The following is a 24,612-nucleotide window of genomic DNA, read 5'->3' as shown; positions in this document are numbered from 1 at the left end:
CCTACAACCTTTGATACATGAACCTTTGATTTATCTTTTGAGCCATGCTGGCATAGAGAGACAATTGGGAATGTAATATTTAACCCACCTTTTAGAATTCAAATGGACAGTGAAAATGTTGAACTTGAGTTTAGAACCAGAGATCTTTCATATATGAACCCATGACTTATCTCTTGAGCCATGGTGACATGGTGAATCAATCAGGAATGTAATATTTAAGCCACCTTTTAGAATTCAAATGGACAGTGAAAATGTTGATTATGAGTTTTGAACCCCAGATCTTTCATATATGAATCCCTGACTTATCTCTTAAGCCATGCTAACATGGAGACGTAACCAGGAATGTAATATTTAACCGACCTTTTAAAATTCAAATGGACAGTAAAAATGTTGATCATGGGTTTTGAACCCTAGACTTTTCATATATAAACCCTTGAATTATCTCTTGAGCCATGCTGACATGGAAAAATATCCAGGAATGTAATATTTAACCGACCTTTTAGAATTCAAATGGACAGTGAAAATGCTGAAGTTGAGTTTTGAACCCAAGATCTTTCATATACCAATCCATGACTTATCTCTTGAGCCATGCTGGCATGGAGAATCAATCAGGAATGTAATATTTAACCCACCTTTTAGAATTCAAATGGACAGTGAAAATGTTGCACTTGAGTTTAGAACCAGAGATCTTTCATATATGAACCCATGACTTATCTCTTGAGCCATGGTGACATGGTGAATCAATCAGGAATGTAATATTTAACCCACCGTTTAGAATTCAAATGGACAGTGAAAATGTTGAACTTGAGTTTAGAACCAGAGATCTTTCATATATGAACTCATTACTTATCTCTTGAGCCATGGTGACATGGTGAATCAATCAGGAATGTAATATTTAACCCACCTTTTCGAATTCAAATGGACAGTGAAAATGTTTATCTTGAGTTTCGAACCCCAGATCTTTCATGTATAAACCCTAGATTTATGTCTTGTGCCATGCTGACATGAAGAATCAATCAGGAAAGTAATATTTAACCCACCTTTTAGAATTCAAATGGACAGTGAAAATGTTGATCATGAGTTTTGAACCCCAGAACTTTCATATTTAAAGCCTTGACTCATCTCTTGAGCCATGCTGACATGGAGAAATAACCAGGAATGTAATGTTTAACCGGCCATTTAGAATTCAAATGGACAGTGAAAATGTTGAAATTGAGTTTTGAACCCCAGCCCTTTCATGCATAAACCCTTAGCTTATCTCTTGAACCATGCTAACATGGAGACATGATCAGGAATGTATTATTTAACCCACCTTTTTGAATTCATATGGACAGTGAAAATGTTCAACATAAGTTTGAAACCAAGGACTTTCATATATAAACCCTTGATTTATCTCTTGAGCCATGTTGACATGGAGAAATAACCTGGAATGTAATATTTAACCCACATTTTAGAATTCAAATGGACAGTGAACATTTTGAACTTGAGTTTTGAACCAGAGATCTTAGCCATGGTGACATGGTGAATTAATCAGGAATGTAATATTTAACCCACCTTTTAGAATCCAAATGGACAGTGAAAATGCTCATCATGAGTTTTAACCCCAGATCTTTCATATACGAAATCTTGACTTATCTCTTGAGCTACAACAACTTGGAAGGAACAATTGAAACGTTACAATGTAATACTTAATCCACCTTTTAGAATTTGGAAGGACAGTGAAAATGTAGCTTGGCGTTGCCAGCCTCTTTCACACACTTCGTCATGGGGTGGAATTCAGTTCGAGCTGGAACCCAGGCAAGTGAAAATGTTCCATCAGGAGCTTTGAACCCCAAACCTTTGAAGTACGAATATATAATCGACAACCTAATACTTAACCCAGCTTTTGCCACACCAACCCCTAACCCTCAAATGCACTTAAATAACATATTTAAAAAGAACTTGGTTGAAACTGCCATAGTTTTACTTTTGATCATCTGAAACTAAGAATTTGTGCTATCAATGAAAGTGGAAACATGGGTGTTCTAATAAGATGGTTTTAAACAACCTAAATTGCAGTTGTCATAATGAACCTTGGCCATGAGAGGATGTATCTAGCAGATTCATGTTTCATTCTGTATTAATCATAGTGTATTTATATTTCATAGTGAATCTATTGAGGCATTTTTATTTTTTGAATTGTATTCTTTTTTTTCCTTCACCCCATCACATGTTTGATTTCATCAGCTATCTTACTGAGGATTTTGAGATTTAATTTTGAGTTGCTTGGCTTGAGTTTTCGTTAGTTTTGTTTGAGCCTTGAACTAATAACCTTTGGTATATTAAACCTTTGATCTATCTTCTAGCTTAGAAGATACAAAACGTAATACTTAACCCACTTTTTAGAATTCAAATGAACAGCGAAAACATTCAGCACAAGATGGTGCTGACTGTGGTTACTGACCAGGTTGCTGACTATATAGCGAGGTTTGTACAGTAGCGGACTGGCTTTTTATTTAATGGTTTTGTCCAAAAATCCTACAAATCGGTAGGCAGTATCTCGACAGTCACGTGATCGACATGGATCTGTCAGATTTTGCATATTCCATCCTGATTGGCTAAGATTTTTGTAGGATTGAGCCGTTTTGAAGAAAATGCCTCAAATACCAAGCGCAAAGTGCAATTATCATGAAATCGGGCACACACGGTTGAGGAAGAAATGCCACTTCAAATTTTTGAAATCAGCCTCATGGTGGCGCTATAGCAGGCCGCCTGGCCTGGTGGAGACCTGTGCTCGGAAGAGCACTGCTTCTAGTTATTATTTCAAAACAAAACAAAACATTCCCAAAAAAGCAAAATCTTACATGAATTAAAAATATATAAATAAAAATCAATCAATTCTTTTTTTCATTCATTTTGTGAAGAAATTAAGACAAATCCAAGACATTCCATGAATTAGAAAACAAATGTGAGCTTGTAGATCTGCTGTTTTCACTAGTTTGGGTCCCAGCTAGGCAAACATCTAATTTCTCTTTTGGGTCAAGGGCTAAAACGTTTGGGAACCACTGCTCTCTAGGTTGTCCTCAGACGAGCCCTCCATCGTCGCTTCCTAGCCATAAATTATAACTTCCAGGAGAGGGCGCTAATATTCGGACGTTATGTCTCTCCTGGAGTTATAAACCAGAGTCATATGGCTCTCGCTGGTTGAGCCCCAAAGTCCATACTAGGCTCAAAACATGTACAAATCAATAAGTTGCTCACAGAGTCGTCGAAACAGCTTTATATCTACCGGCCGGCACACTCGTTGGCATGTGTTAGTCCATATGTTTCTAATAAATTAATGTTTACTAAAACTTCTCCGAGACTCACGTTTCCTCGTCGCCTTCAGAACGCTTCAGAACTACAGAACGTTGGAATACTTCCGCATACAAAAACGTCATGTCCTAGTTGCGAATCGCAACGGCGATCAACGTCACGTGATATGTTCGGCCATTTTTACCCAAGCAGTTCAAAAACAAGGAAAGCGATGAGACTTGGAGAAGTTTTAGTAAACATTAATTTATTAGAAACATATGGACTAACACATGCCAACGAGTGTGCCGGCCAGTAGATATAAAGCTGTTTCGACGACTCGGTGAGCAATATTGATTTGTACATGTTTTGAGCCTAGTATGGACTTTGGGGCTCAACCAGCGAGAGCCATATGACTCTGGCTTATAACTCCAGGAGAGACATAACGTCCGAATATTAGCGCCCTCTCCTGGAAATTATACTTTATGGCTAGTCGCTTCCAGTCATCCCGGTTCTCCATACATCCTGCCAGCTCACTGGGGCATTGCGCTCCTGGTTCTACTGTAGGCTACTAGGCCTACTACTGTATGCGGCCCATATACAAGTTAAATTGATTGAAACCTTTATTTATTCTCGAAAAGAGCATTGAGGTTCACCCTCATTTGCAATGCTGACGAGATTACATACAAAAAAGATCAACAATTAGCATACAAATATATAAAAAACAAAAACAAAAACATCATAGACATTTAGTAAGTTAAAAACAATTGCACACTGAGGTAGGGAGATCTAAGAGCATGTTATTAAATTGTCCATAGGATATTGGAGCATTAAGTTTTAACGTGAGTGTTCCATGAGACAGGGGCATCAAAACAGAAAGCTGATTTACCTAGTTCAGAGTGAATCGATGGAACCTCAAGTTGGAGCCAGTCACTTGAGCGGGTTTGGTAAGTATTCTTTTTCCAATCTATCAACATTTTAATATAGGGTGGTAATTTCCCGTCAATAACTTTAAAAATAAACTGGTACCAGTGTCTTGTTCTTCTCTCGGCAAGGGAAGGCCAACCTGCTCTCTCGTAGAGGGTGCAATGGTGGGTGTTGTAACTTTCACCAGTCATAAATCTCAGTGCTGAGTGGTATACTGTATCTAAGGGTAAAAGAGTAGTAGGGGCAGCATTTCTATAAATGACATCCCCATAATCTAGTACAGACATGAAAACAGCTTCTACAATCCTTTTCCTACAGATCATAGGGAAGTTGACTTTGTTTCTATATAAAAAAACAATTTTCTGTCTGAGTTTGGTGGCTAGATCAGAGATGTGATATTTAAATGTAAGTTTTTCATCCAGCCAAATACCAAGATATTTATATTCGGTGACTCTTTCAATGGGAGATCTACTAAAAGTGTTTATATGCAACCCATCATTGTTTATAGTTTTGGCTCTTGAAAATAGCATAAACTTTGTTTTATTTGAATTCAGAACTAACTTCAGTGAAATTAGAGCATCCTGCAGGGTATTAAAAGCCAGTTGAAGATTTTCCAAGGCTAATTCAACGGAGCTAGCTGTACAGTAAATAATGGTATCGTCAGCATAGAGATGGGATTGGCAATCTTTTAATTTGGACACTATATTATTTATATAAATGGTGAAGAGAACTGGACCTAACACTGAACCTTGAGGCACACCTTTGGTAACCTGCAAGAATTCAGAGCGAGCATCCCCTCCTCTAACACACTGGCGCCTCTCGGATAGGTAGTCATTGAACCACCTATGGGCCACAATATCCAGACCAATATTTTTTAGTTTATCCAGCAGAAGGCTGTGATCTACCGTGTCAAACGCTTTAGAAAGGTCGACAAATAAGGCAGCACAGTGCTGTTTATTGTCTAAGGCTGTAGTAATATCATTTTTAACCAGAGTAAAGCCCATTGCACACAGGACAGTTGCGTTTCTTCCGTTTGCTGTATGAATAAAACGCATTGGATTTGGTGTGCAATGCTGTGCGGAATCGGCGCTGCGGATCCCAAAAGGAGTCATAAAAGGAGTGATGAGTTTTTTACCGCATGCGACAAGACGCACGAATCGAACTGGGTTCGGTCGAGAAAAAGACGCACGGCCGCAGCCACTTGTCGCACGGCTAATTCGGATCCGGTGTGCACGAGGTCGTAGAGAATCATTGTTTTCTTTTTAAAAAATGAAATTGTCCGTTTTATCCGTGCGGATAAACGCGCCTATGTGCAAAGGGCTTAACTGCTGAGATAGTACTATGATTAGTTCTAAAACCTGATTGCTGTGGGCTTAAAATGGAACATTTTGAGAGATATGGTTTGAGTTGGTTGTTTACCAGCGTTTCCAATATTTTAGCCAAAGGCAATTTTGAATTTGGCCTGTAATTATTAAGGTCCTCCCTATCACCACCTTTGAAAAGAGGGGTTACATGGGCCGTTTTCCACAAACTAGGGAAAACACCTTGACTAATTGAGAGATTTAATATATAAGTAAGAGGCACTGTAATAATTGGAGCCGCTAATTTAATAAAAAATCAAACCTCGGTTCGAAGTGGAGCGGTGAATCTGAGCAGCTATACCCTGTGTGTGTGTGTGTGTGTGTGTGTGTGTGTGTGCACAAAACAGCGCCCCTCCTTTAACTAGTGTGTTGTGTGTGGCCACTCAAGGTATTGCCAGGCTACGGACGGACGGACACGGCCAGCCAGCCAGCCACCCACATACCCACGGACATACCTGTCTATTGGGAGCGCTTTCACCGCTCCAAAAATGGATCCAAGTTATCCTCTCCTGGTGAGCTCTTTGCATTAATTGATGCTAATTCATCAAAGACAGTATTAAAGGAGAAGGGAATAAAAGAAAAGGACTGATGGAGGTCCAGGCGACAAAATTCATCAGTGGTACTCGGAAGGAGGCCTGCATGTGTTTTTTCAAATAAATCTCCAGCATCCTTAAAATGCTTATTAAAAGCAAGGCAAATTTCAGCCTGATCTGCAAGAACCACATTCTCATGTTTAACATGTGTAGGTAAAGCATTTGTGGATTTGTTTTTATTTAGGTCAATAGCCTTCCAAAAATTGGATGGGTTCGAATAAGAGCTAGAGATGAGGTCTAAAAAATATTTTGACTTAGCTTTTCTTACTTCCGTAGTACAAACATTCCTAATTTGTTTGAAGGACAGCCAGTGTGCAGGATCTCCTGAGCGTCTGGCACGGGACCAGGCGTTGTATCTCTGCTTAAATAAAGCAGATAGCTCCTGTGAGAACCAAGGTGTTGATCTATCTTTAACTCTAAATTTCTTCAGCGGGGCATGTCTGTCAACTGCTGAAGTAAAAGCATTAATAAAGTAATCCAGAGCCAACTGTAGCTCTGAGAATTCAGTTGTAAGGTGAATGATACTTTGCAGATCGGCTAAAAATGATTGCTCATTAAAATGTCTAAAATTTCTTTTGGTAACTGTGCAAAAATTTGTTTTTGTTAAGCGTGTACTCCTAATACAGGCAATTGGGCAATGGTCGCTTTTGCCAAGCTCAAAAACACCGCTGGCCATGATTTTATCAGGCTTATTAGAGAATAGAAGATCAATTAGGGTATCCCTGGTATTGTCCTTCATATTTGGCCTGGTAGACTCAGTTATCAACTGGGTTAAATTAAGGCTACTGCATACTTCTTTGAAGCGGTCTGATGTGGCATTATTCCAATTTAAATTATAATCTCCTAAAGCTATGAGTTCTGTGTCTAAATATTTAGACATTAGGGCTGCTAGAGCGTGAATAGAATCTGCCGGTGCAGAAGGAGGTCTATAAACACCTATTACAACTATAGGAGATGGGCCTACTTGTATCCTCAAAGCAAGGAATTCATAGTAGTTTGGTCGGGTAACAGAGTCTAAAATTGACACGGAGTAAACAGACTTGACATAAATGACCACCCCCCCTCCTCGTTTATTGGGCTTATCTACTCTAAATAGATTATATCCTGGTAAGGCAATAACTGAATCATGTATATGTTTTTTTTAACCATGATTCACCCAAAATGAGCAGGTCAGGATCAGTCCGCCTTATTAAGATTTTAATATGATCCATTTTTTTTAGCAGGCTAAATACAGGCTACATGGTATTGGGTACCATATGGGCATGGAACAGCACTGTTAGAAAAGAAAATATGGGTTTGCCAACACTTGTTGGTCTCATAGAGTTAAATGGGTTAAAGTGGGTATCAGCTGGACATGGGCAAACTTTTGCACTTTTCCCAATGCTATGGGTCGCGGACCAATCGCTATGGGTCACAAGTAAATCCGTTTTTCTACATGTTATATATATATTATTTCAAAGGATTTACAAAAGTTTAAATAATTGAACATCACAATTGATCAATTCCAACATTTTTAAAAAGTATTTTATATGAAAAAATCAAATAGTTTCCATTAATTAGATTTCTTTTTTTTTTTTTTAAGTTGTGTCCAGGGCAAACGACTAACCTCTCTTTGGGGTCTTGAGCTAAAAGGTTTGGGGATGGGAACCACTGATCCCCAAAAGGGTTTACATCATGGTTCCTATCCTGTGAATATGGACTTTTAATGGATTTGCTGTGGGATATTTTTTTTTGTCATGCAGCAAAGTGAACATGGCAAAGAGAAATGTAGAGGTATTACTAGGACACATTTAACTAGAGAAAGAGAGGCCCAACACAGCAATAATTCAACGAACCCGCAGGTGCTCTCTCTCTGATTCGGACCCTTAAACATCCGGTATGTCGTATTGTTGTCCATAAAGGAAACCAGTTAACGTTCTGCAGCCTGGCCTCATGCGTCTGTTGGTCCAATGATGCAGAAGGGGAGCGGCTCAGGAGTGTGAGTAGGCGGGGGTATACTGCCTAATCCACACACTCCCTGGTCAATGGTTGCACTGGTGTAAAGTACATTTACTTAAGTACTACTACATGAACTTAAATGCAATTTGTAGGCTACTTTACTTGAGTATTTCCAGTTTCCAATAGGCTACTGCACTACATCTCTTATCCAAATTGTAGGCTACTTTTACTTTTACTCCACTTCAAACATTTGAAAACTTTAGTCACTTGTTACTTTGCAGATATAAATTATTATAGCCTATTATAAAACATACATTAATCCACTTTTAATAGCCCTATCTTATACCTAGGCTATTTGAAAATAGCCGATCTATACGCTCACAACTGCTTAGCATCTATTTTCAAACATGTTGTACTATTACTTTTGGTACTTTGAGCATTTCTATACTGCAGTGTTGATACTTTTACTTGAGTAAAAAATGTGAGTACTTTTTCCACCACTGGCTGGGATGGAGGGGGCGTTCTGAGCGCACTGGACTGGAGAGAGACTGAGAGAGAGAGAGAGAGAGAGAGAGAGAGAGAGAGAGGACTCTGTCACTTTGGCACAACACTACACTGACTCATTACGTATTGCGCGCTCCTTGATGCACTAGCGCCACGCCACTGTATCCATTTACCCAATCTCACTTTTTATACAAGTTCTGGGGAAAGACGGCGGATTTTCTTCTCCCTCGAGCGGGATGTCATTTGACCCCCATCTGCTGCCAAAGTAGCGTAACTTTTGAACTTCTAAAAACAAGAGGGATTTATGTGAGAGCTGAAGGACTAAAACCCCAGCAGACTGAGGACTCGCTGCAGTGCTGCCTGGCGGAGCCATGAGGTTTATTCGTGCGTAAACAGTGGGTCTTTGGCCCATTTTGCGCACGGCGGAGAAAGGTTTTTATTGACATTTGCTTCATTTTTCATTTCCCCCGATGTTCGCTGTTTGTAAAGACATTGCTTGTCCTCTCCGTCACGGCGTCACCTCTTCAGCCGTCATGTGGATTAACGGATGGAAAAGGAAATTATGCCTGTGAAAATGTTGTTAAGTGCATTGGCCCGTGACCACCGAGCAAAGGGGAAAGGAAATGAACTTTCTACTCAGTGAACGTTAAAGCTTGGTAAATGATTGACATGACATACGTTTGCTACTATTTTTGCGGACTTGGCTAAATTCTCAAGAGTTGTCCTCGAGAGAAGTCGCATTTACTGCGCAGTGAACCTTGACTTTGTTTTTATCATCAGGCTGCTATCTTCTGCGTTACCAATCATGGTTTGTTCGCAAGGTGCTTTTTGCGGTTGGAACAGAACGCGCCCCGGCGGGTCTGGAATGAAACTTTTGTCTTGATTTATCCAACAGAGAACATGCTGCTGGAGCTATTACTATATCCTCTGGGGATTTCATATTTCCGAGATGCAGTCATAAATTAAAAGACAGAGTCGAGAGAGCGAAGGGAAACATTTGTAATTCCTGTGATTTCTCTGCACGCATATTCTTCCCTCCCAGTCAGTATGACGGGGCCCCTGCTCGGCGTGGCCCCCCGCCGGTGGCTCTTAGCGCTGTTTCTGTGCCAGGTGGCTCCTCTCGCACGAGGCGCCTCCAAGGACATCGTGTGTGAGCCGATCACCGTGCCCATGTGCAAAGGCATCGGCTACAACCTCACCTACATGCCCAACCAGTTCAACCATGACACCCAGGAGGAGGTGGGCCTGGAGGTGCACCAGTTCTGGCCCCTGGTCCGAATCCGCTGCTCCCCTGACCTGCTGTTCTTCCTGTGCAGCATGTACACCCCCATCTGCCTGCCTGACTACAAGCAGCCGCTGCCGCCGTGCCGCTCCGTCTGCGAGCGGGCGAAGCGTGGCTGCTCTCCGCTAATGAGCCAGTACGGCTTCGAGTGGCCAGAGAGGATGAGCTGCGAGCAGCTCCCCCAGCTGGGCGACGAGACCAGGCTGTGCATGGACCAGAACAACAGCGAGACCACCACCCTGTCCCCTCCCTTCCCCAAGCCCACGCCGAAGGGCCGCACCCGCCCCCCCAGCCCGCCGCAGTGTGACAGGGACTGCCGCTGCCGAGACCCCCTGGTCCCCATCAAGAAGGAGACACACCCGCTGTACGGCCGGGTCCAGACGGGACCCCTCCCCAACTGCGCCCAGCCGTGCCACCAGCCCTACTTCTCGGCCGACGAGAGGGCCTTCACCACCTTCTGGGTGGGGCTGTGGTCGGTGCTGTGCTTCGTCTCCACGCTGACCACCGTGGCCACCTTCCTCATTGACATGGAGCGCTTCAAGTACCCCGAGCGGCCCATCATCTTCCTCGCCGCCTGCTACCTCTTCGTCTCCCTGGGCTACATCATCCGGCTGGTGGCGGGCCACGAGCGGGTGGCCTGCGGCGCCAGCGGCAACAGTGCGGGCGCCGGCGGGGAGCAGCTCCACATCCTGTATGACACCACAGGCCCGGCGCTCTGCACCCTGGTCTTCCTGCTGGTCTACTTCTTCGGCATGGCCAGCTCCATCTGGTGGGTGGTGCTCTCCTTCACCTGGTTCCTGGCGGCCGGGATGAAGTGGGGCAGCGAGGCCATCGCCGGGTACTCGCAGTACTTCCACCTGGCCGCCTGGCTCATCCCCAGCGTCAAGACCATCGTGGTGCTGGCGCTGAGCTCGGTGGACGGCGACCCGGTGGCTGGGATCTGCTACGTGGGCAACCAGAGCCTCAGGAACCTGCGGGGCTTCGTGCTGGCACCGCTGGTGGTCTACCTCTTCACCGGCTGCCTCTTTCTGCTCGCCGGCTTCGTCTCCCTCTTCCGCATCCGGAGCATCATCAAGCAGGGCGGCACCAAGACGGACAAGCTGGAGCGGCTGATGATCCGCATCGGACTGTTTACCGTGCTCTACACGGTGCCCGCCACCATTGTGGTGGCGTGCCTGGTGTACGAGCAGCACTACCGGCCGGGCTGGGAGCGCGCGCTGGCATGCTCGTGCCTGACGGAGCGCCAGCGGCTGGGCGCGGGGCCGGACTACGCTGTGTTCATGCTGAAGTACTTCATGTGCCTGGTGGTGGGCATCACGTCGGGCGTGTGGATCTGGTCGGGCAAGACTCTGGAGACGTGGCGGAGGTTCGTGGCCCGCTGCTGCCCCTGCTGGCCGCAGAAAGCCGCCGCGCCACCCTCCATGTACAGTGAGGCCAGCACGGCTCTGACTGGCCACACGGGCACCGTGCTGGCACCCAGCATCTACCACAAAGCTGCCCCGCCCTCTCACATATGACTGGACAGTCTCACAGGTTGGACTGACAGGATCCAATGACGTGGCGCATGTGGTCAGTTTTCGTGTCATCTGCAGTGGGACGCATTTAGGCGGTCATCCCACCCTCCAGTGTGTCTAGATCTAGGTGTGATCAACCACATTCACGTCCCCATTCTGGGCTTGTGATAAAAGGGCAGATCTGCAAGCTCATAACACGCCGTAATGTGTGCTTGTAGATCGGCTATTCAAAGAGGACTTGTGAGATAGAGGGGAAAAAAGGAGGTGACCAAGTGTAAACCCCTGGGGGATTCCAGTCCACAAAGTACAATAGGGTTTAAGTGGTTAAAAGTACAAGTCTGAACAGCCACGAAACCATCGGATCCCAAACTTGCAAATATGTATCAGTGAGGGTTAGATGGCTGAAGTGATTGTTTATCCACATTTTAATCCCATCCTCTGAACAGCAGCTTTGCACATAGCTGTCTGCAGCAGAGCAAAGTGTGCTTATATTTGACCTCGTCATTAGAAACATTTGACCACCAACCAACCTGCGTCACACTGTACATCACCTACACATTCTATTGTAACTGCACCAGAAATAGTGGAATCACACCTTTGACAGAACTGCCTCCGGCCACTGTGTGTGCCTTTGGCTTTTCCATAATGGCCTAATCTTGACTATTCAAAAGACAAACTAAAAGAAAAGCTACAAGGTGGTGTGAAGCCATGAATTGAGGGAAACTGCACAGCTCTCTTGTCTAGTCATCTCTGAGGGCAGAGAGAGGACAAGTATTTATTCCTGTACATGTGTATAGATTGACTGTAAAAGTATGTGTATAGTGTGTTTTAGTTTATCTCCCATGCTATTGGTGACTTTTAAGAAGGGAACACTTCTCTTGCTTTTTACCCAGCTTATTGATTAACACTCATTGTACAAAACGTGTGCTCACTGCTCAGTGTGAGCGAGTGTGTTCTGTGGTGTATTTAGGATGAAAGTTTGTACATAAAATCGTACTAATGAGAAACATGTATAGAGTGTAGGTGTACTTTGCCAGTATTTAAAACCATGTCTCAGTCTTTTAACATATCTGGAAACTGGGTAGGTGTTCTCCTGTCCCCAACACAACCCCACAGCTAGTAGAACCAGATAAACTGTTGGCATCAGTGGGGGACAATGAATTGTATCCTTAAACAAATGCCATATTACAGTTTAGCCTACCAACACACCTTTCCATGTAGCCTACAGGAACGGTGTCATATAATGCTTTAAGTGGATTAAAAACCCTGCCTCTGAAAAAGGATTCGCACATGTTTAATAATTTAGTTTCTTTCTTCTTTTTGTTTTGGCACAAGTACAGCAACAGGGTTGATATTCATAATTGAGCTGTATTGAAGCATCCATGCCAATGGGCTCTACTCCCACCTCCTGGTACACTGCAGAACTGCAGTTCTCTAGAACACCAGTAGTAATGAAGCTGCCTTCATACAAGGGTGCTGTGTTTTGCGTTTGGAGTGGACCATGGAGTCACCAAACCGGGTAGCCTACACTAAACCAATGGTTCTTAAAGTGGAGTCCCGGGGGTCCATGAGGGGGTTCCAGGGGGTCCCCAACAAAACAAGTCAATATAGCCTTAAAATCACTTTTTGTATGCTTTTGATCTTTTTGAAAAATGTAGAAAAATCCAAGCAAAGAATTGTGAAATATTTTCAGATGGGGGTCCGTGGCCAAGTAGGTTGCGTGTACATTTTAGGTATCCTTGACAAACATGAAAACGTTTGAGAACCACTGCTCTAAATCAGACGACACGTCCATCATTATTAACATCCCAAGAGTCTCGGGCTGCCATTTGGGTCCCAACCCACTGCTTGAGAAGCAGTGCTCTACACTCAAAGAGACCGTTACGCTTGAATATTTTCAACCATCTACTATGAGGTGTATAAAGGGATATTTCATGTTCAAAAAAGCTTTTGGTAATTTTATCATCTAATCAGGCTTTAACACCCTGGACAGTTTTTAAGTTGCTTGATTCAGTATTTAGATATTTAATATTCATTTTATCAGACACACCCCCATCCTAAACAAACCCATGTAACTTGCAACTTCAAACTCCATTGTAACCATGATAGATTTATGAAAAACACCCGTTGTTGGTTCTGGTGACTCATACTGTCCTCAAAAAGTCTGATTAGACGATAAAATGACAAACATTTTTTTTTAATATAAAAAATAAATATCCAAGCTACAATCTGTTCCAACAATGTAGAAGAATTTTGAAAAATGTTATGGGGTTCCCTGGCACAGAAAAATACATATCAATTTGGGGGTCCTTGATAAACATGTTTGAGAACCAAGTCAACCAACAACAGGTGAACCGTTCCATGTTCTTGTTTTGGCTTTTCTTGCTTCACTGTTTGATTTGTGAATCGCTGGGTAATTCAATGTTTTGTTTTGTTTTCTTTTTTTTTTTTGTCAAAACTTTTGCATCAGTGTCACTCTGAACTAATTTATTAGCCCTATTCGCTGTGTGCACGTGTGTGAGTAGAATTGAATGCATGAAAGGACAACAGAAACTTGACTTTGTTTAGATGGGAAGGTAACGGATCGGATGCAACCGCAAGTTCATTCTGTGCTTGTTGTACACAGTAAAATCCTGACTTAATTTAACCAGTGGTGAATACAAAGTAGCCTATGCTCACAGTACTTGAGTTCAAAGTACAGGTACTCCTGGTCAAATATTATTCAACTACAAGTTAGTGCAAATTTGTACTTGAGTTAAAGTAGCCTACTGGCAGGTGAAAATACATTAAAAAAAAGTATTTGAAATACCAATTAAAAATACTATGTGAAATACTTACCAGGATACTGTCACCAGGATAGTATTCTGGTGACAGTATCCTGGTCAGTATTTGACCAAGTATTTTTAATTATTTTATGTATTTTTTGCCATCTCTGCCTACTGGAATAGCCTACTAAAATAATTAAGTATTCAATTCAAAAGTACTGTACATGCTTTTAAAAATATTTCTAAAAAGTACATCTTCTCCCCAAATTCAAAGGTTTTCCAGAAATCCTCCAAGTCAAGTACAGATTGTCTCTGTCAGGTGTCCAAAACTGTTATTTTGCAGGATTCAAATTCAAAAATAGCAAAAGTAACTGACCGACAAGTTCAAAACACTTTGCATTTCGAGCTTGTGGAACTGCTATTTTTGATACTTTAATGGAAAAACAAAAAGTTAGAATATGGAGATAAGATTTTTCCACAACGAGATACTAGAAGTATACAGTGTCACCTGTCTGAATCTGCAGTGACATGAGGCAACTTTCTGTTGTCCTCGTTTCAAGACGAATATTTCTTTGTTAAATGAAATGACATCCAATCCATTGCCAAGATAATTTCTTATATAGATATTTATGAAGAACGTGTGTGTGTTGTTTTCTGTTCTGGTTTAATTGGCTGGAATGATCAAGAATAAATGTGTATGGACCTTTACGTCAATGTGGGACTGTTATTTGGTGTCCAAATTAATGCTCCCTTTGTTCCAATGCACAGAAAGTGAAAGCCCTCTCTCTTTAGTTTTGAGAACATGTGAATAGCCCCTACATAAACTTTGAGCGAGTTTGCCAGTGTGCCTTCTGATCCTAACAGTATTTCTTTCTAAATTCCATATTCTTAATGCCCCAACTGGGTTAATGGCAATGCTACAACTGTTTCTCCTGTTTTTGAGGCCCATATCTTGGCATGTATCTGCAGTAAATCGAATACACCCCAACCCCTCAGGGTGTAAACTTGTGTCCCACTTCTGTCACTTTGAACTAATAGGTCAAATCAGTGCTGTTGGGTGGAAACATTGTATGTCCAAAACGGTTCCTTTGTTATCATTCTAAAAACACATCAAATAGATTAAAAAAAAAAAAATTACAGATCTAGAATCTTTCAGTACTTTTGTGCGACACTCTTGTCTAGTATGATGAAGTAGGGCATTCATTTAAGATGAAATAAAGAGATACAAGGTTTCTACCTGACAGTTAACTGTCTGTCGGGGACTTCTCATATCTCATTAAGCGTGTCAACCGGCCCATAGGAGCAACCGTATGCTGGTACTAGCCACTTTAAGCAAGGCATAATTTTTGCTATTCCTCATCTGACAGCAGAGGTGGGACAAAGTCACTGTTTTTCCAAGTACAAGTCAGTCTCTAGTCTTTGCTCTCGAGTCCTGAGTCAAGACAGGAAAGTAACAAGTAAAGTCCAAGTACTAAACTTGTTTCGAGTCGCAAACATGTCTTAACCTTGTCGGAAAAGTAACAAGTGACTTGTCTGAAGTCAAGAGAGGGCTCAAGTCATTGGCGCTAAGTCCATGTCGAGTCCAAGTATCTTTTTTATTTGTGTAATATCATAACTTTTTTTTTTTCTTCTTTTTTTTAAGATTTGTTTTTGGGCTTTTTTTATGCCTTTATATCATAACATTTATGACACTAATCCAAATCCAAGTTGAGGCTCAAGTCCAACTCTCAAGTTCACACCTCTGATATAGGGAGGAAGGTTTATAGTGTTGGTGTTTTAACTAGGCGAAAGATTGGCTTCTCTTTCCTGGAACACAAAAAGATGAGAAGTACTGGCAATGAGCACTACGCCTCTTTGTTACATGATTATTGTTTATTTAAAATACTCCATCTGCAAATGATTTTCTCCATTTAAAAACAAAGTTCACAGCTAGTAGCCTACATAGTAAGCAAAAAAAGGGGGTCAGGTGGTGTGATTCAGTCTTAATCTCTATGTGTTTTGCTCTGGGGTGGGGCTGGGGTGGGGCTGGGGGGGGTAGGAGAGGTTCTTGCACAGGCTGTTGATGGGCTCTCTGAGGTGTTGAAAGGTGCAGCAAGTGATCTTTTTCTGTTTGTTTTTTGGTAAAATAAGCATTAAAAGCTCTATAATCTGAGTAATCACTGCTATAAAGTGTTTGTTCGGTGACGGGTGTATGTCTGCTTGTCTCTCCAGTTCAAAAGAAAAAGATTGTTCAGGTCAGGATACCAATTTCTTTGCCAATCAGGAGAGAGAACTCACACAGGATAATGAACAGGTCAAATTGGAAGTGATGAAACAAAGAAATGAACAGACAAAATGTGCAACTGGAACACTAGTTCCAGTATTCTCTTCTCTCCTGTTTGGATTTAATTGGGAATCCACCTGAAAACTTTGGAAAAATGGGAGGAAAGCTGGCAAGACAGGCAGACCCCCGTTACTCTTTAGCACTCCAATTATCACTATATGAAAATAGAGCTTTAACATTTATTTTTGTTTTACCAAAAAGAAAAGAAATCACATGCGACTACCTTTGAACTGGGGATTTGGGATGCTTCTTCTCTTCTGAGCGAAGTGGGGGGAAGGGGGGGACAGGGGGGAGGGTGATAACCGTAGAGCCCACTTATGGCAGCGGCATGGATCAGGCCAATCAGAGTCTTAGCCCTGGATGCATGTCCCGTTTTTCCAGCAGCGTGGTTGCAGGCGGTTCTCCGTTTGTCCGTCGGTGCTCTCTTTGCTTGGTTCGGGGGGCTTTAGAAGTGGTGGAGGGGGCCGAGGCTTCAGGTCTATGAGAGCACAGCGTTGGACTGGCGGATGCCGATCAGGTTGTCGGCGCTGAGGGAACGCCTCATGGATGCCCGGCTCAGGTCCTTGTATTTGTCCTCACATAGTCTAGATATGGCCTGGAGACACACACACACACACACACACACACACACACACACACGAATATCACATACATATGCCCAGTTGAGCTTTATTTTCCAATGACTAGGCCAAGAACGATGCCCCACCTGCTTATGCAATACCCGATGTCTGTCCCTTTTCTATCCATGTATGGAGATCTCTATATCTATCTCTATATTCATTTTATTTGTAATAAAGATGTGGAGAGACAGGGAGAACCCTGTTACTAGACAAACAAACACACAATGTTTACCATCATAATGCAGAGCTAATAAACCTTTTTTCTTTATAATAATTTTATTAACTCACTTTCTGGAAGGAACACATTATTACAACCAGTTCCAATCCTTCCATCAGGCACCCCGGCTGGCCAGGGGGAGGCAGTATAGAGACCAGGATTACTGCATATTTTTGTGAGGGTATCTACCCTAGGGGACACGGGGAGGACATGCAAACTCCACACAGAAAGGACCTTTCGCCAACCCCACCTAGCATGTGGGCACTGATGACGCGAAGAAGAGAACACGCCCCCAGCGTCCCCCGGCGGGAATCGAACCCAGGACCTTCTAGCTGTGAGGCGACAGCACTACCGACTATATTTTAACACAAATATTTAATGATCAGTTACAACAGCTGTAAAGAAATAAGTGTAGAGTATAGTAGGTACCTCTAGTTTCTGAGCGCGCTGGTTGCTGAGCGGCTCCAGAGGGAAGCTGAGGTTGTTGTCGTCAGCCAGCTGCCGCAGGTCAAAGTAGTACTTGGCATAAACACTGGCCGGTACGTTGATGTTGAACTGCAGCAGCTCCAGGAAGTGCCGCTCCATCTCATTCCTGCATGGACCACAAACACACACACTTATTAACATAATGTACATCACTGTTTACCAACACATGGACTGTTAATGGTTCCCCTGTAAATATCCAGTTGTTACCTTTCCTTCAAAACAAAAACAAGTTTGTGCCAAGATTGTCCAAAATATTGTAAAAGAAAAAAGCTCATAAATGTTCAAAAATATTTTTTGAAATAGGGCGTAGGTGGTTAATTCATAGTATGTTCGTAAGTTTGGGTCAGAGATTTCTTTGGCAAAGAGATTTGGTAGAGAGTGAAAAAAAGACTATCAAGTACGTATATTATAAGTATGTTTTATGAGCTGATCATGTTTAGGAAGCCCTGTGTTTTTACCCCTTTTTCTCCCCATTTAGCCATTTGATTCCTCCCCACATATACTTCTGTGTTGTCACTGCTGTTGTATCCTACTGGCTCACCTGCCAGTGAGGAGCCCCCACCGGGAGGACGTATAACCTTCGTCCCACTCCTCCCGCCCAAACGCTCCCTGCTGACAGGTGCTGCCCTCTCAAAAAAAGTTGAAAAGCGGACATACAAGGATTTTTCCGACAGCAACGAGATCTAACATCAGACCTATGATAAGGGATAGGGGAGGCAGTCGCCATGGAGACCGCATCCAGGTATTCTCTTGGTCAGAATAGTATGTGTGTGTGTGATGTCTGGTTTCCCAGGGCAACTAATGGAGTGGCCGAGAGCCACAGCCCATTATGTAGGACTGCGGAGAGCACTTGAGACCCCCCCTCCATGACCCCCCTCCCTCCCTTCTCTCAAGCCTTCCATCCGTCCGTCCATCGATGGGCCCTGCTGTCGGGCTGACAAAGAGCACTTCAATACAAGGGATGAAAACACGGCAAAGAAAGAAAGACTGGTTCTGATGCACAGACAAAACACATGCACACATGCAAGCAGTGGCAGCACGCACACACACACACACGTGTTTGTATTACTATACTTATGAATGCAATTTTCACAACTTTTTACCATTTTCTACGATTGTGACTTGTCGCAGCGGTATAAATCAGGCACAACTCCAACCTTGACTCTTAAACCTAACCTCTAGATGTCGAATCCTGACCTGAATCTTTTCCCAATTGTAAGCCTAACTTTAGAAAACTTGTTTTTTCCTCACATGGAAAACAGCAGATCTACAAGTTAGCAGCTACAATCATGAATGCAGCAAAACACTAATGTTCATCCATTTCTTATTTGTAACGTTATATACTTCAAAAGGAGGTTACCAGTAAGACTCCCTAATCGGGAGATAAGCGACCGTAGGTCACTTATCTCCACAAATAGAGCAAAAATGTGTTTTTCCAAAATCTTCCTGATCCATGTTGTTGACATGAGTGTAGACATATTGTGTAGTGATTTTCGTGATTTTAGGGCAAAATCTGAATCGGCCTCATGGTGGCGCTAGAGGGCCATGTGAGAAATGAGGGGTGGGGTCTCCGCGCCGCCAAGGCGGACGAATAGGTACCGGCCCCGGCTCTCCCGGTCGCTCCTAGCCCGAGTTACGGCATTTTATGTGAGCTGCAGTGGCAGGGGGTCCTCCACTGGGGGCGCCACCACTTTTGCATCCGTTCTGGAGCACCAGGAGTGGGTGGTCCCCGGGAATGCCCCGTGAGCAGCCCCGTTGGGGTGGTCATTTGGTAATTTTTGCACATGTGCTCATTTTTTACACTTGGGGGTCCCCGAGGGAGCTGGGGGTCCCTGGAGCTCCGGGGGTCCTTGGAGGTTGTAGTTTGGCAGGTAAGGAGTGTGTGTGCAAAATCTGGCATGGATCGGGGCAACGGTTGCGGAGATATGAGCAGGGCAAAAGTGTGACGTGTGACGTGTGTGACGGACGGACGGACGGACGGACGGACGGACACCTCGAGCAGCTTTCTGTAGTAAGTGCGACCTACGGTCGCAATCATTCATTCATAGCATTATACTCTAGCTATGATTTCCAAAAATGTTGTAACCGGTTAAAGAGGGTAGAGCTTGGTTATCGAAATCATAGAAAGAGGGTACTGAAGCTACTGGCTTGGAACAAACAAACAAAGCACGCAATGCGGCCTATAGTCCAGCTCTCTCTACCAGCTCCCACAATGAAAACAGAATAGAGGCTCTCCAATTGCTTTTAGATTGGAACATATACAAACACTTGTATTCCAGTGGCCTACAGTATCTCCATCGCTCTTTCATCTCCATCTCTCTCTCTCTCTCTGTGCGTCAGAGAAGTCAAAATCTCATATTAATACAGTATCTGACTTAAAGTCCTGCTCGCAATTTGGTGTTAGGGGAGTTTCTCACCTGAACTGAGTCAGTGGGTCCCTAGACATGAAAAATCACCGAGGTGCTCGTCCACCATAGTGGCACGAATGGCGCAATGGCCATATCAAATATGGCTGCCATCGGCTATGATGAAAATCCAACTTTTCTGTTTCTGGGTGTATATGCACATGTAATACCTCTATTTGGACTAATTGTGGTGTGGGGAATTCATTTCTGATATTGTTTTGACCATTTTGGGTGATTTGGATCTCAAAAGGTCATGGTCAAGGTCATTTTGCTATTCCGAAGACCGTGGGCCATAACTTGGCCATTGTTAGGAGTAAAAACAGGTGCAGTAGGTCTAAATCAACTAATGCTGACATGTATAATTCATTTCTGACATTGTTTTGACCATTAAGGATCATCTTGTCTTTGAAATATCAATGTCAATGCCATTTTACAAAAACGATTTTGTTCATTACTTGCACTTTTATAGTATTTTTTGTAAGTTTGTTACTATTTTATAGTAAGTTTGTTTTCTTTATAACAAAAGACATACTAGTGAGAAATACAACAAGTAAACATCAACATTTAACTTTAAAGGGGGGTTTTAAATGGGTGTTTAAATGAGCAAATAAGACTATTTACGAATAAAAGTAACAAATACAATTACACAACAAAATCACTCACAAAATTAAATAACAATTTCCCTCAAAGTGCACCATATTGTGATTGTGTGCATGCAAGTATAGTATGAGGTGTTTTTACAGGATGGATTTGTCATTGTTCCATGGCAAAATATGATGCACAGAACTCCATCAGTGTCGAGTGTCTTGCTTCAGACATGGCAGGAGTGAAGTGCTCCTTCCATCCATCAGAGCTTGACATTGACTTTTTGAGGCAGTTGTCCTTTGGACAAGTATATTTCCCATTCACTTGTCTGGGGACAAAAGTCACTTGTCCGGATAAAAATGTCATACATTGAAATAATAACAAAAGGACAGCTAAAATGACCCCCTTTGCTCCCTCCACTCCATAGTATGGGCACTTGTCCCAGACAACAGGACAAGCCTTTATGTCATGTCCTGTTCCATGTTCCATTGGTTCTAGTCTTTCCTCAGGTTCCTTGGCTGTTGCAAGCAGGTGGCAAGAAATGCGCTAGAAAGGTGCCTTGTTGGTCTCAGCAGTTGTTCTTCTCTGCTACCAATACTGTCTCTTGTTCTGTCAAGGTCTTTGCCTCTCCAAAGTTTGTTGGATATTGTACTCAGTCAGAAGCCATAGCTACATGTTTAATCCTCACCTGGCCCATGCAGTCATCTCCTGTCTCCAAGGCATACAGTATGTACCTTGATCACTGTCTTGGCTAGTGGTGCTCCAAGATGAGACTGCTTGATGCAGTGGAAGTGAGTCTCACCAGTGCCATACTGCTGCCAGATCTCCTTCATCCTTCATGGGGTGTAGTATAGCAGTAATGTGAAGGAGACTGGGGTCCACTCATGGTTCCGACATCCCATTATTCTGACCATTAGGTTAGTGAAGGTTAGGGATAGGCTTAGTTATAATGGAGGCTGTACATGCACCAGGTGTCAGCCTCCTCAATCCTATTCAAGATGTCTGGGATCTCTTCTCCACTAGCGACATCTTCAACAGAGACAACAGAGCTGATAATGGTAAATGGACTGCATTTACAGTATATAGCACTCTTCTCCAAAGCGCTGTACAATGTATTTCACATTCGTCCATTAACACACACATTCACACATACATTCACACCATGAAACCATGCAAGGTGCTCATCGGGAGCAGTTAGGGGTTCAGTGTCTTGCTTAAGGACACTTCTACAAATAAGCAGGAGGCAGCCGTTCTACCTACATCGCCACAAGCTTGAATGGACACCATATTCCGAACACACAGCTGGAGAGCTGTTTGTTCTCCTCAGACACCCAGAATTTGTAAAGTTGATGAGGGATGGGTCTGTCGACTCTGTTATCTCTGATGATGAGTGGCTCCCTGCAAAAGGGGCTGGAGGTGAAGAGATCCCAAAGATTGAACTAGATTGAGGAGGCTGTCACCAAGCTGCTGGTACATGTGGAGTCAACTGGCCCTATTATAACTAAACCTACCCATAACCCTAACCTAATGGAGGGAATAATGGGTCGCCAGGATTATGAGTGGACCCCAGAGAGTTGTCGTAGTGATACTTCCAAGCACTGGGGATTAAGTAGATCTGGTAGCAGTATGGCACTATAGGGGCCCTATTTTGAACCAGGTCTTATGCCTTATGCCTTAACTTCTTTACCTTTTTTTCACTATTTTGAAAAACATTTTTAAATACTTCAAATGCTGATCTACATCTGCACGTTGTGAACTTGCAGATCAGCTATTTGAAATATTTAAAAAACAAAAACAAAATAGTAAAAAAAGGCAAAGAAGTTAAGGCATAAGGCATAAGACCTGGTTCAAAATAGGGCCCCTAGGTGTGCAGCGGCACATGCTTCTACAGCATCAAGCAGTCTCTCATCTTGGAGCACCACTAGCCAAGACAGTGATCAGGGGACATATGCCTTGGAAACTGGAGATGACTGCATGGGCCAGGTGGGGACTAAGCATGCAGCTATGGCTTCTGACCGAATACAATATCTAACAAACTTTGGAGAGGCAAAGACCTTGACAGAACAAGACACAGCATTAGCAGAGAAGTACAACTGCTGAGACCAACAAGGCACCTTTCTAGTGCATGTCTTGCTACCTGCTTGCAACAGCCAAGGAACCTGAGGAAAGACTAGAACCAATGGAACATGGATGGATGCAAGGAACACTTCGACTCTCGAGGATATGGCTGCCTTGCTGATGGATAAATGGTAAATGGTGCATTTATATAGCGCTTTTATCCAAAGTGCTTTACAGAAATTGTGCATTACATTCACCCACACATTCATACACCGGTGGCGGAGGAAACCATGCAAGGCACCAACCAGCTCACCGGGAGCAATGTGGGGTTCAGAGTCCCAAGGACCCTTCGACATTAACTCAGGGGGAGCCCGGATTCGAACTGGGAACCCTTCGTGCTCTAATAACGGTTTCTCTACCCCTGAGCTATGCCGCCCCAATATCGGTGCATCATATTTTGCCAAGGAACAATGGCAAATACATCCTGTAAAAACACATCATACTAACTTGGATGCACACAATCACAATATGGTGCACTTTGAGGGAAATTGTTATTTAATTTTGTGTGTGCTTTTGTGTGTGATTTTTATTTGTCACTTTTATTAGTAAATAGTCTTATTTGCTCATTTAAACACCCATTTAAAACCCCCCTTTAAAGTCAAATGTGGATGTTCACTTGTTGTATTTCTCACTAGTATGTCTTTTGTTATAAACAAAACAAACTTACTATAAAATAGTAACTTACAAAAAATACTATAAAAGTGCAAGTAATGAACAAAATCGTTTTTGAAAAATGGCATTGACATTGATATTTCAAAGACAAGATGATCCTTAATGGTCAAAACAATGTCAGAAATGAATTTTACATGTCAGCATTAGTTGATTTAGACCTACTGCACCTGTTTTTACTCCTAACAATGGCCAAGTTATGGCCCACGGTCTTCGGAATAGCAAAATGACCTTGACCATGACCTTTTTGGTCCAAATCACCCAAAATGGTCAAAACAATATCAGAAATGAATTCCCCACACATTACATGTGCATATACACCCAGAAACAGAAAAGTTGGATTTTCATCATAGCCGATGGCAGCCATATTTGATATGGCCATTGCGCCATTCGTGCCACTATGGCGGACGAGCACCTCGGTGATTTTTCATGTCTAGGGACCCACTGACTCAGTTCAGGTGAGAAACTCCCCTAACACCAAATTGCGAGCAGGACTTTAAGCCAGGTACTGGAGTATATTTCTAGAGTACATCCACCTCATTCACCAAGCAAACAATGACACCACGCTATGTGATGCTTGAACATTTTCCTTCAATCTGATTGAAGATTGAACCAACATGAACCAATATGAAAAAATTAAATAAAAACACTCCACTGTTCGTATTTCCACTTTCCAAAAGGATAATACAGCAAAATAATGTCCTCTCCTATCTTTGTTAAACATGTTGCTTTCTACTAGTTCATAGCACAGCATGAAGTGACACACTATTTGTATATCTATTTTTAAATAGACAAAGTTTCCAGCATCCCATCGTGCATTGCGCAGAATGTGGGCGGTAGAAGCTGAGCCGAGTGTGATCTACAAGCTCACAACGGTCGCATCTGCGACGCGACGTGAGCTTGTATGTCAGCTGTTCTCCGGATGTGTCTCACACATAATTCTACAGTAAATTCCCGCGGAAACAGGTGGATGAAATAATGGTTAAAGTCGTTAAAATCTTAAATGAAATAGATGCTTTCCAGGTCTAAATGGGT

General features: G+C 42.9%; 2 protein-coding genes across 3 annotated transcripts in view; one reads left to right on the top strand and one right to left on the bottom strand.

Annotated features, from left to right (window-relative positions):
- Positions 1–8,734: 8,734 nt before the first annotated feature.
- fzd5 (frizzled class receptor 5) lies at positions 8,735–14,854 on the top strand. Its single transcript, XM_080752957.1, has one exon. It carries the CDS (start codon positions 9,641–9,643, stop codon positions 11,390–11,392), a length of 1,752 nt encoding a protein of 583 aa, XP_080609083.1. The 5' UTR covers positions 8,735–9,640; the 3' UTR covers positions 11,393–14,854.
- Positions 14,855–16,019: 1,165 nt separating this feature from the next.
- Positions 16,020–24,612, bottom strand: part of ccnyl1 (cyclin Y-like 1) — a 33,733-nt gene continuing 25,140 nt past the window's right edge. For both annotated transcript variants that reach the window (XM_080753291.1, XM_080753290.1), the window contains 2 exons: positions 17,744–17,906; positions 16,020–17,072 (listed from right to left, as the gene is read on the bottom strand). In XM_080753291.1, the coding sequence (XP_080609417.1) occupies positions 16,956–17,072; positions 17,744–17,906 (280 nt within the window). In that variant the 3' untranslated portion in view covers positions 16,020–16,955. The remainder of the gene's footprint in view (positions 17,073–17,743; positions 17,907–24,612) is intronic.

This window comes from Nannobrachium achirus (assembly GCF_963921795.1).
Source record: "Nannobrachium achirus genome assembly, chromosome: 22".
Classification (NCBI taxonomy): Eukaryota; Metazoa; Chordata; class Actinopteri; order Myctophiformes; family Myctophidae; genus Nannobrachium; species Nannobrachium achirus.
The sequence above is the reverse complement of the archived record's forward strand: the minus strand, read 5'-3'. Positions and strand labels throughout refer to the sequence as shown.

Coding starts and splice junctions, on each gene's coding strand:
- fzd5 (XM_080752957.1), top strand. CDS start 9,641: ATGACGGGGCCCCTGCTCGGCGTGGCCCCCCGCCGGTGGCTCTTAGCG.